The sequence below is a fragment of the Nannospalax galili genome, unplaced genomic scaffold (assembly GCF_000622305.1).
Source record: "Nannospalax galili isolate Female #2095 unplaced genomic scaffold, S.galili_v1.0 scaffold271, whole genome shotgun sequence".
In the NCBI taxonomy this organism is placed as follows: Eukaryota; Metazoa; Chordata; class Mammalia; order Rodentia; family Spalacidae; genus Nannospalax; species Nannospalax galili.
Window position 1 is genome coordinate 4,676,647 of NW_008331789.1, and position 15,474 is coordinate 4,692,120.

The following is a 15,474-nucleotide window of genomic DNA, read 5'->3' on the forward strand; positions in this document are numbered from 1 at the left end:
TGGACCCCCAACAGGTCTTCTAGTCAAGCTGCACACAGGAAAGGCTGAACTGCTGAGTCCCCAAATGATGCAGTGTGGCTTTGCGAAGCCCACAGGGTTGGACTTTGCAAACACATTCAAGTTCATTTTTCCTTGGCTTTGCAGAGTTGCCTGTAATTCTCAAACTGTCCCTAATTCAGAACTAGCAATTATGTGAGAAATTTTCAGATGCTTAGAAGTATTCCTATAGATGTGAGGCACAGTCATAACAAGATTAACTTCATCTGGGACTGGAGAGATGGCTCAGTGGTCAAGAGTACTGGCTGCTCCTGCAGAGGACCTGGGTTCAATTCCCAGCACCCACATGGCATTTCACGACTGTCTTTAACTGCAGTTTCAGGGGTTTCGATGATCTCTTCTGGCCTCCACAGCATTGAGCACACATGGTGCACTTACATGCAGGCAATAACACTCATACATGTAAAATAAATAAATAATAAATAAAATTAGATTAACTTCATATGTAGGAACTATTCAATCATAAAAAAAATGCCATTGTGATATGGCACTTATCACTTATCAAATCCCTGTAGATAGCTGAAGAACTTGGTCAGGACTCTCTTAATTTTCAATTAAAAGATTTGCATGATTTATAAGTTGGGAAGGAGATAGGGGCATCACGGGGAGCTGGAGGGAGGTAGTGGTGGATGATATAATCAAAGTATAAATGTATGAAATTTCAAAGAATAAAAGATACTATTTAAAATTTTTAAGATTACCTGATTTAGTTCTTTTGCTTTGAAGTTGAAGGTCTGACTGAGACTTTGGGTGGCCTTCCCCACCCCAGCCTCTCAGCGAGTCTCTCCTGGATGAGATCCCTTCCCTTTCTACCGTCACTTGCCCCTACTTCACACTGGCTTGCCAGCCTGGTCTGCCTTGGTAATCCCTGCAGGGAAGGAATCAGGCGGCCCTTAACAAGAAATCTCAAACTGGGAGGTGAGATTCTTAATATGGAAATCTTTGCTTCTCTGTGAACTTTGAAGAGTCACAGTTAGGTCCCCAGCAGCCCTGTGCACATGAGAAGAGGGTGTCAGACACCTTGAATTTATTCAGTTTCTCAGATTTTAAGATTAAAACAGGTGTTTTAAATGTATATGCCAGTGTGTCTATGTGAGTGTATGCCACATGTGTGCAGGTGCCTGAGCTTGGGTCCTTTGGAAGAGCAAGAAGCACTCCTAACTGCTAATCCATCTCTCCAGACCTTTTTTTTTTTTTTTTTTTTTTTTTTTTTTATTTTTTTTTTTTTAAATTTTGTGTATTTGAGTGTGTCTGAGTGTGGGTTTGCACATGTGAGTGCAATGTCCACAGAGACCAGAAGTTGGCAGCAGATGTGCTGGAGCTGGATTTACAGAGGGCTGTGAACCACACACAGATTTTATTTTTAGCTCAACCTTTTGTGTGCTTAATTGTCATTTTAAGCTTTTGCCTAAGAAAAGTGTCCAGGCTGGGCTTGGTGGGTCATGCCTTTAATCCCAGCACCCCGAAGGCAGAGGCAGGCAGATTTCTGAGTTTGGGGCCAGCCCTGGTCTACACAGGGAGTTCCATGTCAGTTGGGACTATTATGGAGACTCCGTTTCAAAAAAAGAGAAGTGTTCAGAGGCAGGAAAGGTCAACTCCTATGGGAAGCAGTGAGAATGGGGCTTCAGCACTGGCGGGATGCAGCTCTTTCCACACAAACATCTGGATTTTAAATGCTCCCTGGTCTCACATAACCAAGGACAAAGACACTGTCTTCTGGACTTCTGCAGGGAGCCTTGGCTGGGAAAGGCTGTTCAGAAGGTGAAGCACATGAGTAGTAGGTACGAGGGGATTGTTCTTTTAACAGATCTGAAGTTGAACTGTCTTCTAATCTGTAGTGCCTAATACAAAGTTTAGGTGACTCAAATACTGCTGTATTCCATGGTGATGGGGAACAAGAGGGTTAGAGGGGCTGAGATCCAGGAATTGGGACTGCAGGGTGCACTGCAACATTGCTTTGCTAAGTAAGGGGATGGAGTTCACACGCAGGCCTCAGAGATGGGAGCAGGGTCCTGAGCACCAGTTGTGTGCACTGGCCACCTGGCAGAGGGAGGGAGGTGAGTGGACATCAACTCTCATCTTTGGACAGAATCACTTATTTTGCTCCTAATTCTAGTCAGAAATTAGGAGGGAAGATGTAGAAAGGTATGTAGAAGCCCTTTCCTCATAGATGATAATTCAGAAAAGGAACTTTCATGCTTTAAGTGGGGAGGGCAGATTTTTACCAGACCTCCAATCTCATCCTTTACTTTGAGAAATGTAACCCTTTCTCCTTTTACCTCATGAAGCTTAAGTTAGCAGGTGAAAAGATACATACTTTATTCAAGTACCAGATTTTAAAAAGAAATTGAGTGGCATTTTAAAAGGATTAGATGAGTGACTGCACTGAGCCAGATTCTAAGATTTCCAGAAAATTGCTTTCTGTTGTGCAGGTACAAAAGTGTTATGAATACAGCCAGAGTCCGGAATGTATCTTGATAATCAGTGCTTTGGAAATGAGGACCAATCTCTGCCCACCCCAGCCCCAGGTCACAGACGGGAAGCTGTATGTGGAACAAAACTGTCCCTGCTGAGTAAATCCCCCCAGCAAAGGTGGTTGACTGTGTGCCCAGTGCTGGCCCTTTAAGGTTTCCCCCCACTCCCCACCAGTATTCTTTATTCCTATTTTACTACTTTTCTTTCCTACTGTCAAAAGAACCCTCATCTCCATTCCTCAAATTCCTTCACCAGTTTCAGAGGAGGGTCTTAACTACTGAGATTGACACTCATTGTACAGGGCAGGGCCTTAACCTAAAGCCAGAGCTCTGCACAGCTTGGGAACAGGGTCCTGAGCAAACAGCCTATACAGCATTAAATGGGAAGACCTAAGGCGACTCGGAAGTGTGCGTGTGCGTGTGCGTGTACGTGTGCGTGTGCGTGAGTGTGTGTGTGTGTGCGTGTGCGTGTGTGTGTGTGCGTGTGTGTGTGCGTGTGTATGTGTGTGTGTAGTCAGGGGGGGTCTGTGTGGCAGGGCAACATTTGGGGAGCTCTGTAATGCAGCCGTGCGTGTACGTGTGCATGTGCGTGAGTGTGTGTGTGTGTGTGCGTGTGCGTGAGTGTGTGTGTGTGCGTGTGTGTGTGCGTGTGTATGTGTGTGTGTAGTCGGGGGGGGTCTGTGTGGCAGGGCAACATTTGGGGAGCTCTGTAATGCAGCCGTTTGCTACTCAGTATGGATCTATAATGTTAATATATTACAATAGTTATTCAGCTGCAATGGTACCTTCAAAGTGAAGATGGATCTCAACAGCAGGCAGGAGGTGGCTGGAGCACAGTGCTGAGAAGAGTCTAAATTTCCATCCAGTTCCTGGGCAAATACATGAACTTGTGGCAGTGTGGGGGACTGGATGACAGCACGCTGTACTTAGAAAAAATATTTTTTTATTTTATGCATATGAGTGTTTAGCCTGCAGAGGCCAGAAAGGGGTGTTGGAGCCCCTGAAACTGGAGTTATGGACGGTTGCTAACCACTGTTTGGGTGCTGGGAATTGAACCGGCTCTGAAAGAGCAGCCAGTGCTGTTAGGTGCTGAGCCATCTCTCCTGCTCGCTTGATGTATTTGTAATGGGTGAGGCTCAGCGGTTTCCACCTGAAAATAAGGGCAGGTGTGCAACATAGCTGCAGCTCTAGTTACTGAGCCCACTAGTCAGGAGAGAGGTCTGTGGATGTTCTAAGAGAGGAGCCACAGAAGGTCAAGCCTCAGACATTGCAAAAATTGATGTCCACCCAGATCCTGAGAGTGTGACCTAATTTAGAAGCGGGGTTTCTGCAGGTGTAAGTAGTTAAGGATCAAGAGATTAAGTGGGTCCTAAATCCAAAAAGTGTCCCAATGAGAGAGAAAAGGACACAGTGAGGCAGATAAGGGGACAGGACGATGGTGGCAGGTTGGAGCAAAGCTGCCACAAACCACAGAAACCCAAGAGCTGTGAAGAGCTGGAGGGCCAAGGGAGATTCTCCTGTCAAGCTTTCACAGGGACTGAGGTCAACTGACACCTCAAAGTTAGCTTTGGGGCCTTAAGCCCTGGGCACAAACACATTTCTGTTGTTTAAATTCATCAGGTTTGAGATGCTTAGCTGTGTAAGCCCTAGGAGAGTAAAGGAGACGAAAACAGAAATGCATCACTAATACTGGGGTCTGGCTATAGGGGAGGTGATCCTAGCACTTTTACCTGCATCCTAGCCACCTGTGATTAATTCACTGTTATATTATGCCATGGTCCTGGAAGATGGCGATACTGAAATATTTCAACAAACGAACCAGTGATCTTGCCTCATCAGCTTTCCTACCAGCCCCTTTAGAAGGGTGAGTACTGCAGCCTGTCTATTTTCACTGACTTTTAAAACTGACATTTTAAAACTAAGAAGCTGACCCATTCTTCTTGAGACTCCATTAAGACATCTGGTTAGCCCATAGATGGGCCAAATCACCTCATAACTTCAATGACCACAAAATTCTTAGAGCGGGGACTATAGTTAATGGAAATACCTGAAGCATTAAACTCTCTGGCCAGTTGAATATTTGCAAGTTGAAAATCTGTCCAAAGTGAACTCGGAAGTCTGCCCCTAGCTGCCGGGTGACTGTCCTAGACACCTCCTTGCCGTTGAAGAGCACCTTCAAGTACACAGAGCGCCTCTTGACGTCTTCCCTCCGTGAGACCTCCACCCTGCAAGGTGAGACCATTCGAAGCTAAATTAGTGTTCACTTACACAGCAACAACTCTGTGGCGTATGTTAGCCACCATTTAACCCAAACAGCCACACATCTTACAGAGCTTGCTGTGATAAAATATTGTAAAATGGAACTTATGGAGAAGCCATTGACAGGCACTGCAGAGGGCACCAGGGACTCAGAACGATGGTCTAGTCACAGTTGCTTAACAGTTTCCTCGGTTTTCTCAAGAGCCTTATGTTGACATACAAGGTTTTCAGAAAACATATTCCTTGTTAAATGAAATTAATTCAGGGCTGGAGAGAGTGCTCAGTGGTTAAGAGCACTTGCTCTTCCAGAGGACCTGAGTCTGATTCCTACACCTATGCCAGGTAGTTAGTTCACTACTGCCTGCAACTCCAGCTCCAAGGAATTTGACTTCCTCATCTGGCCTCCAGGGTCACCTGCACACACATGGCATATACACATAGACATACACACATACACATAAACCAAAATTCTAAGAAAGGGAATTAATTCAGACCACATGGAACAGTAGTCACTTATGCTTAACTAATGAGTTTTACACAGAAAATATAGGAGCACATTGTAGCAGTTAGAGCGGGCCTTTCCCCTTAAGAGCTAAGTTTTTTCTTTAATGTTTTCATAGAGACTCCTCAGAGGATGCAGGTTATTGAGAAATATTTCTTTTATTTATTGATTGATTGAGCTTTATGTGAATGAGTGTTTTACCTGCATGTATGTAAGTGCACCCCTGTGTGCAATGCTCATGGAAGTCAGAAGGGGGCATTGGATACCCTGGAACTGGAGTTACTGATGGTTGTTAGCTGCCATGTAGGTGCTGGAAATGGAACCATCTATCTAGTCTCATTTCATTTAAAGAACATTTGAATCACAATATAGTGTATTCTGGCACTTTGAGAGAGTTGAAGCACGATAATCTTATAGCCAGAAAGTGAGGGGACAAAAGGTCAAACCCATAAGGGGAGCTCTGATTATTTGCAGAGATACTGCCAAAGCATGCTTGACAATAGCAGTTACAGCTTGCTGACAAAAGGAAAAAGTTAGACTATTAAAATTAAAATGAACACTGGTTTTGTGGGTAATAGTACATCAGTTAAATTTTATTATGTTAAAAAATATAAAACATAACTTTTTTGTTGTTTTTCTTTGAGACCGGGTTCAGGTAGCCCAGGTTGACTTTGAACTCTGCCTTTACCTCCCAAATACTTGGATTACAGGTGGGAATCACCATGTCCAGCCATTTTAACTATTTTAACTTAAAAAATAATTGTGTATGAGTGCATTGCCTGCATGTATATAAGTGCACCTGTGTCGTGCAAAGCCTGCAGAGGGCCAGAAGAGGGTTTTGGACCCTGTGGAACTGGAGTTACAGATAGTTGTTAGCCATCATGTGGAAGCTGGGAACTGAACTTGGGTCCTTTGCAAGAGCAGCCAGTGCTCTTAACCACTGAGCCATCTCTCCAGCCCCCAATTTTAACTATTTTTCGATCTACATTTCAGTGGCATTAAATACACTCCTGTGTGAAGGTCACTACTACATATTTCCAGCACATTTGGATCATTCCAAAAACAAATTCTCTTGTCATTAAGGTGGCAGTTTTAACTGTTTGTATCTCTACAATCTAGACCTAGCTAGATCTGAACTGGCACAAACAGGTTTAATGCCTTTTGTTTTATAAAGGATGTTGCATCAAGCTGAGCTTGAGCACAGGTCTGTACTCCTGCTACTCAGGGGGCTGAGGCAGAAGGATCACAAAGTCAAGGCCTGCCTGGAAAACTCAGCAAGAGCCTGCCTCAAAACAGAAAGTGAAGAAAGGAAGGGTGGTGGTAGGAATGTAGCCAGGTGACAGAGTGCTTGCCTAGCATGCCTAAGTCCCTGGGGTCAATCCCTAGCACCGCAAAAACAAACAAGCAAACAAAACTTAAATGACTAAGTAAATGACACTACACCAGATTACAAGACGTTTCCAAGATGCTTACAGACTTGAGCTCCACTCAGAGCTGCAGTCCTTGGGAACCTCATGTAACAGACAGATGAAAAACACCCCTGTTTTGTCTGACCTCCCCCTAACCTGACGATATCATGAAGGGAGGATTCTGACTCTCCATAAAACATTACCAAGTCAAGTCCAAATTTTCTCTTTAAACACATGCCTTGCCATCTCCTACTTTGAATGTTCTTGGCAAAATTATATGGCATGGTATTCGTGTCTTGAAAACCTCATTTATCACTAGGGAAATACTTTATTTAAAATTTGTGAAGTTGAGAAAGCCCATAAGAATGCTTGAGAAATTACAATTTAAGAATCATTAGCATGTTAACTGAAGTTTGAAAGCATCGAGGCCTTACATATAAACCCCCACATCTGATGAGCCTGGAGGCAGATGCAACTTGAATTCCCATTTTTTGCATGGGAGGGCTGAAGATTCAGTCTAAGACATTTCTTGTCTTCATGATAGGTCTTGAGATACTGAAGAAGTAAACCAGGGTCTGGTGGAATTGTGATTTTAATTGATTACGATATGCTGTAAGCTACATCAGAATCACACAGAGGCCTCATGAAATGGCGCCCTCAAGGTACCACCATCCTTCAGATTTGCAGGTCTCGGCAGAACCTGAGGTCAGCATTTCAAACAGATTCTTACCTGATACTGATTTTGCCAATCCTGGGGCTACACTTTGAGGTGTAGGTATAGAATATATAAGTAGGATTTTTTTTTTTAAGAAAAAGTGACAACTTTTTATTTTGTAGAGGCCATATTCAAAGTTACAGATCCATAAACATTTAACAGTTCAGTGCTCCTTTTATAGGGATCCAGGAAAAACCCTTCAATTAAAAGGGGGAAAGACGTAATGTATGTTTATGAGCTTATTATATATAGATGTATACAAAGTGATGTTTTTCTTAGCATTGCATACCAACACCTAGAAATATATTCTAATTAACCCAAAAGGCACTGCTTTCAATGACTTAATACTATCTCTAGGTATACCTACAGCCTTCTTCCAGAGGCTCTATGAGCCCTTCTGAAAGAGAAGCTGGCGGGATGGGAAAGATGGCTCAGCAGTTACAAGTACTGGCTGTTCTTGCAGAAGACCTGGGTTCTATTCCTGGCACCCACCTGGTGGCTGACAACTGTCTGTAATTCCAATGCCAGGGGAATCCAACACCCTCTTCTGACCTCCACAGGCCTTGCACAACACAGGTGCACTTACATACATACAGGCAATACACTCATACACAAAAATAACAATAATAAATATTTCTAAACAGAAAGAGAAGCTGGGCTGTGGGCAGCTGAAATCAAGAAGCAATGGGAGACCTTAGTGATTGAACCAGGGGGAGGGGCATGCATACAGACAGTCACTGTAGAGAGCAGGCGTTGACTTGAAGTGAGGTGCCCCCTCACAGTTTTATGAGGATGCAGCTGTGTGACAAGTGGGGTACAAGTGGGGTGCAGAGATGGGGAACTTTAGAGAATCTTCGAAGTGAGAAAGTACCCATCCATAGGCTCACATGGTTTACCCTCAAGCCTGTGTACAAAAGGTGAATGATTTTTCTGTTCCTGCAGTGTAGCGTGACAGGTGTATAACTGAGTGTGCTCATGTTCAAAGGTTAGAACATGTGTCCTCAATGGCTTCTAAAGTTAGAACATGAGCTTACCTGGGACACTGATCACTGGGAGTCACATTTCCAGCCAGACTCAACTCTGGAACCAGCATGGGCTCCCCAGGCCTCCTCCTGCTGTGGGCCGCTCTCTCCCGCACCTGCTGCTCTATGAGGCCTGGGTCGGTGGGCTCTGGGGGGATGGGCTTCACAACATCCTCCTCAGGAAAGGGCTCCTCGGCCTCCTCCTCATCAGTGTGCTCTTCTGCTGCTTTCTTCTTTTTTTTCTTCTTGGCCCTCTGTTGGGTAAGAGACAATCTAACTTCAAAGAAGAATCTAGGACTTTCTGTCTGGAGCACGGTGCTCAGAGCAGACACCTCTGGATGCATACCAGCCCATCTCCATCAGCACGTCCTCAGTCCTTTCACACCAAACGGAGACAAGCACAGGGCAGACTTTCCAGGGCTGCTGAATTGAGGGAGCGCCTGCTCTGACAGCACAGGCATCAGTACCCTGCATTCAAAGTAGTGATGCATGGAAAACACACGTTTGACATATACATCATTGATTATAAACAGCACTACCACTGCACTGCGTATGCACAATGCTGGCTGTGGGGTCTTGTAGCTGGGTAGCTTTCTGGACAAACATTAACCAGTGAATTCCTTTTGTCCGCTAGTGAGAGGGCAAGAGAGAGGCAGAGAGAAAGCAGCAGGAGACCCCCACTAGCCTGCTGGTTTAGTACCCTCCTCCTGTCTCGGCAGCCACCCTCTCAGACCATCCCCCAGCAGCCCTGCTCCAGGTCAGGCAAAGGGTTACAAACCTGGGCTTTCCTCCAGGCCTTCCACTGCTGGTGTGAAGCTCTGTACTCTTCCATCTTCTTCTTGTAGTCTTCCGTGTGCTCCTCCAGCAATTCCTGTATCTCAGCTTGAATTTCTGCCTCGTACGCTTCCTCATCTGCTTTCTGGTCCACTTTTCCCCTTTAAATGAATTTATATCCTTAGTTATTTATTGGAATTAGGCATGAGGGAAATCATTTCGCAGACATTTATGCTGGGCTCAGCCTGTGCCAGGCTCTCCTAACAGTGTTGTACGCATTAACTCTCAACCCTGTGAAGCACATGCTGTCCTCACAGCGGAGGAGACTCTAGCACACAGTTGGGAGAGAGGAAGAGCTGCTGACCACTCAGCAAGAGGGCCGCTCGGGGTTAGGTGGCCACTCGGGTTGCTGAGACAGTGCATCTGAGTCCTCTCAGGAGGATCTTTGAAGTGATTTTAACAGTTACATAATGTTGCTGTTACTGAGTCCCTGAACCCACTTCAGATTTCTGATGAGTTTTTTCTGATAATTTTGTTGATATTCCATCAGTTCACCCTATCCAAATGAGTGTTTCCATAGTGGCTTCTGTAAACATGAAATGTCCTGCCAGAAAACATGCTGTGGCCATCTCAGCACCAGTTAAACAGATGTGAAGGTTCTCTGCTCATCTATCAGGCGTCTTTTCCTTGCTTATGACTGGGGTGACTCTTGGGTACAGCACAACACACAATCAGCCCCCACAGCCAGCCTGGCACTGTGGCATTGGTACAATGTATTGACTGACTGTGCTGATGTGGTCTGACTTTCTGGCTCCAGATGAAATTTCCTCTGTATGTTTTAGATAAATTTAATCAAGTTCTAGAGCTGAGACATGCTTGCTTAGTCTCATGTGTGACCAGTGGTTTAGTAGTGAACAAACCCCGGAGGCACACATACAGTCTTCCAGCTCTCTAGGGTAACCACCAGAGAAGTCACTTCAGATATACAAAGGAACCTGGAATTCATAAACATTACGGAGACTAGGCCCCCACTGTGTCTCTGAGATGTATAACCACTCACTGTTCTCATTGGTCAGAGGCATGAATGAACTAGGTGAAATCTGAATGATCATATTTTACAGAAAAGTTATGCTTTATCATAAAATTAATGGATAAATCAAGAATGTAAAAGGCACTGCAAAAAAATTTGGAAGATAGCTGTTTTTCAGACAAGAGATTTTATGACCATGATAAATTTTTAAAAAAATACAATGGTTAAGAGGAAGGAGGGAAGGAAGGAGAGAGGAAGGGAGGGAGAAGAGGGAGAAGAGAAGGAAAGAGAAGATTTAGGGCAAATATTTAGGTATTGCTTCAATGTACAAAATGATCACCTGAAATATGTAAGCAGAAACAATGAAATTCTGGGAGAAATGCATGTTTTTTGCAGGACGTAATGTTTGATTTTTTTTTACACTATTGGGGATTGAACCTAGGGCCTTGAACATGCTTGACAAGGGCTCTACCACTGAGCTACATCCCCAGCTTGAGCTTGTTTCTGACTAACCAACATTAACCGTACAGGTGTGAAGTGGTAGGTGCTCTATGTGGGACCAAGTATCCTGTGCAGCAAAGTCCCTGTCTCAAAGAGCACACAGACTTGTATTTGGCTCGAACAGATTATGAGTGTTTTTAATGTTTTTCATCATGACAGTGTCCAGCACAATTTACAATGATCTTTGCCACAAAAGTATCTGCCTTCACAGCAAATGTTAGATAACTGCCTCAGTTTGTTACCTTTTTTATAGATTGGTACAACATTTACCCAAAAGGAAGACCCAGAAAGGGCCCAACACCAGCTGCTGACTCTTCATGGTTGTGTGGTGATAAACCGCACTCCTAGTCACATAAGGAAGTCTAATGAATGAGGCAGGACACATGCCATCAAAGCACACTTTCTCCACACCACAAACAAGCATCAGTTGAAAAATGGATTGACGATGAGGTGGGAAAGACAGCCCTAAAGACTACAGGAGACAGTGTGGTAGAATATCTATACGACTTGGGAAGGATTTCTTAAGCAGTAGATTTAAAGTGCCAAACACTGAAGATTAATATACTGTGTTTTAAAATTGAGAATTTCTTCTCAGTGAGAGAGGGAGGGGGAGAAAGAAACAACTCCAGAGCACACAGAGGGAGAGGATTTCAGCAGCAGCAGTAAGTTCTCACATTCAGGATACCTGCTGAATGTGTATAAATTACAAACAAGGCATGCAAGGCCACTCAAAATTGACCAAATTCTTAAGCATCTTACAAAGCAGATACAGACAATTCATTTATGAAAAATAGACCCACCAGGGAAATGGGAATCACACCACATCAGCAGATGTTTGACTTTACCAGGTGACAGAGATCAAAGGACACTGGTAAAGGAATGAAGCAGCCCCACCCCTGGAGTGTGTTTTAAGTCAGTGTCAGGTGGGAAAAGTTTGCCCCCAAGATGCAACAATTTTACTTCCAGAGATATTTCTTGGAAATCTGGGCACAAGCACCCTAAAAGACAAGTCTAAAAGTGTGCGTAGAAGTAGAATCTACGACAGGTGAGCAAAAGAATCAACTCAAAAGTCCATCAACAGTCTAATGGAAAACTGAGCTATATTCATGCAGTGAAGTGTGTGTGTGTGTGTGTGTGTGTGTCTGTGTGTGTGTCTGTGTGTGTGGTACCCTAAAAGACAAGTCTAAAAGTGTGCGTAGACGTCTGGTGTCTTTCACTATTGCTCTCCACTTTAACTTTTGAGACAGCCAACAGTCTAATGGAAAACTGAGCTATATTCATGCAGTGAAGTGTGTGTGTGTGTGTGTGTGTGTGTCTGTGTGTGTGTCTGTGTGTGTGTGTGTGTGTGTGTGTAAGCCACAGCTAGACGTCTGGTGTCTTTCACTATTGCTCTCCACTTTAACTTTTGAGACAGCATCTTTTCCTGAACTTGTGTTCAACAATTGGCTAGACTGGACACCCAGTGAGTGGTGAGGATCCATCTGTCTCAGTACCCTCACCAGCCTCCCTTTGTGCTAAGATTAGACTCAACCATGCCTGGCTTTTTTTTCCATGGGTGCTGGAGATCTGAACTCAGGTCCTTATGATTCTGTGGCAAGCACTTTGCTAACCAAGCCATTTCCTCACCTCCTATAATAAAGTTTTATGAAACAAAGAAAATTAGGGGCTGGAGAGAGGCTCAGAAGTAAGGGCACTGGCTGCTATTGCAGAGGACCCTGGTTCAGTTTCCAGCACTCACATGACAGCTAACAACTCTTTGTAACTCCAGTTTCAGGGGATCTGACGCCCTCTTCTGGCTTCAATGGGCACTGCACACATTGTGCACTCACATGCAGGGAAAGAACTCATACACACAAATTATAAATAAAGAAAACTACAGGCACATACTGCCAATCACATAAATAAATATGACAAAGTACTAAAGCAAGAAACAAAGGTGTATTCACACTTTGGGTCTATAAAAGTCAAATAGAAGCAATACTGAACTATGTATTCTTAGGGATTATACATAGTAGCAAAAGCATGAGGCCAGGAAATGATCACAGTAGTCCAGACAGTTGTTACTGTTGCTGGAGAAAGGAGTGGGAGCTGTCAGGTGCCGGCAGTGCTCTATTTCCCGGCATTGGAGGCAGTTACAAGGTGTAGCCGGAAGGCTCCTGTAAAGCTGGAGCTGATCCAGGGTGAGCATCAGCGAAGCAGAGCACACTGGGAAAAAAGGGTGGAGCCACCACCATATTGGGCATGGGTAAACGCCCAGCGAGAGAAGATAGGGGTAGTGCGTGCATTTCAAATATGGGAAAGGAAAAGCCTATAAGAAACTCTGTTTTCATAAGTCACCCCCTCCCAAATGACATATAAACTATGCAAAATCCGAATAGGATATTTTATGTTGGTTCCTCAATCTGTGTCAGGACCAGGAGACCCTTTGTGGGCAGTGGGTCTCCCAGCAAAAAGGAGAATTTAGTGAAACGCAAGGTTACTGTCATTTAATGTTAGTTTTGAAACTATATCTGTGTCTTACACATTTTTCTTAATGCATGATTATCTTGATAAGCCAATATTTGAAAAGACTTCTTACTTTCTCAAGACAAGTTTCAGGGGTGTATTTGTAAACCTCTGGAACTCACGAAGGGATTTCATCTCTTTCCAAACTTTTAGAAGAGTCTTAAGCAGTGTTCGATCTTTTTCTTGTTCTGTGTCGCGCAGTTTTCTTGTTTGCCTACAAGATATAATAATCCATGAGTATACATTAGGAAGTTCTTCAGGTGTGTATATTTACAAAAATAAAATGCTACATGATTGTATATTGAAGTGTATGCTCCAGACCCCACTCAGCTATACAAGGATGCTCTGCTCCCTAGTCAACTTACCATCGCCTTTCACTCTTCCTCAACGCTCATCACAGTTTCTAATTAAGTGTTCTTTGGTGATTCTTTGCTGTTTTTGAGACAGGGTCTCACTATATAGCCCTGACCAGCTTGGAAATCACTATGTAGACCAGGCTGCCTTTGAATTCACAAAGATAGCTTGCTTGTGCCTCCTGATTGCTGGGATTAAAGGCCTGTGACCCACACTCAGGGCAATGCTTTTGTTTCTCTTTTGTTTTTCCTTGTCCTATAGTATCTTTTTCCTTGGTAATAGTCTTCAGCATTTCGGGAAACTGTTTTGTTAGAAACAGCAAATGAAAGTAAAGAAAAGGAAGGCAACAGGATGAGATCCCTGTTTGGGGAGTTTTATTTGATTTATTCTGTTAGGTGAATCTGATTTTGATAAACTAAATGATCTCTTAAAATTCTTACTCAGATTATGCAGGTTTAAACAAAACAGCTGCCTTTGTAATTATGAAAGAGGGGGCCTAGCAAAGCATTTATGTATTAAGAATGCTGGTGACCGACCCCATTATCAGCGGAACACTGAGGCCTTTCTGCGTTAACACAAATCACGAGTTCTGCACAAAGGAGATGACATAATGTTGCATGCTTTGGAGAATTTTCAGTGCTAATGAGTTGGTAACAACTTTGGCCAGAGCTGAAGAGGCATCATTTGAAAACACTGTTCTCTTTTTTTTTTTTTTTTCCAATTATTTAACATTTGAGGATCCTCCGATAGATTGTGTTAGGCTCTCCACAAATGGTAGCCAAATTCAGATCCCAAATGTACTTGAATATGCCATAGTCAGCTAGTGGACTGATCTTTAAACAGGTGCCATGTGCCATTCCAGGGATGTGTCTAGAAAAGAAGCAGTGTCTCTATCCCTAGGAAGTTTGTGGTTTAGCTCAGTAGACCAACACAGACACGTAAGTGATGATGATGTAGGACATATACATTGTGTTAGGCTCTCTTCACAAATGGTAGCCAAATTCAGATCCCAAATGTACTTGAATATGCCAGTCAGCTAGTGGACTGATCTTTAAACAGGTGCCATGTGCCATTCCAGAGATGTGTCTAGAAAAGAAGCAGTGTCTCTATCCCTAGGAAGTTTGTAGTTTAGCTCAGTAGACCAACACAGACACGTAAGTGATGATGATGTAGGACATGGGATCTGCCTAAGAGAGCACTATGTGAAAATCAAGGGGAATGGGACAGACTTTAGCATCCTCTGGATGTAGGAAGGCTGGAGCCTGAGGTTATACTTGGGCTGTAGAGACAGTATAGAGAAGCAAGTGGGACGGGGGTGTCTGGCTTTCTAACTGTTCAACAGGAGGCAGTGGAAAAGGAAGCTGGCAAAGAGGATAGCCACCTAATGTTGGGAAGCCTCTCTGATGTCCTCAGAAAGCAAGAGTGGCATCCCAGAACGAGGTGCCTGCTCCTTGAGGAGCATCCAAGCATGGTGGTCAGGAGCGTGGTTGTTGAACCAGAACACCCAGGTGTGAATCCAGGCTCTGGCATCTACTAGCTAGCCATGGTGCTCTATGCTCATCTGTACAACGGCCATGCTAACAGAACCCACCTCGCAGGGCTGCCAGTGGAGTAAGTTAACACACAGTAGGTATGCATGGAACTTAAGCTGACTACTGGCAAACAGAGGTCGTCTGCCATTGTTGGGTGGGCTTCCTTCCTTTATTCCTTTATCTGCTACCTCCCCTGTCTCATCTTTAAAAACTAAAATATCAAATTAGTTTACCAAGTTACATAACACCTTTAGGAAAAAAAATTTTTTTCTACTTCCGTTTTCAGTTTTCAATAATTTTTGTTTCTCAGAAACACTGAAAACTCTTAGCTAGCAAAAAA

At 43.8% G+C, this 15,474-nt stretch overlaps 1 protein-coding gene across 1 annotated transcript in view; it reads right to left on the reverse strand.

The window, feature by feature from the left end:
• Positions 1-15,474, reverse strand: part of Cc2d2a (coiled-coil and C2 domain containing 2A) — a 128,876-nt gene that overhangs the window by 63,125 nt on the left and 50,277 nt on the right. Inside the window, exons 14-17 of the mRNA XM_029560505.1 lie at positions 13,322-13,462; positions 9,217-9,373; positions 8,451-8,692; positions 4,579-4,756 (exon numbers count right to left, since the gene is read on the reverse strand). Coding sequence (XP_029416365.1) covers positions 4,579-4,756; positions 8,451-8,692; positions 9,217-9,373; positions 13,322-13,462 — 718 coding nt within the window. The remainder of the gene's footprint in view (positions 1-4,578; positions 4,757-8,450; positions 8,693-9,216; positions 9,374-13,321; positions 13,463-15,474) is intronic.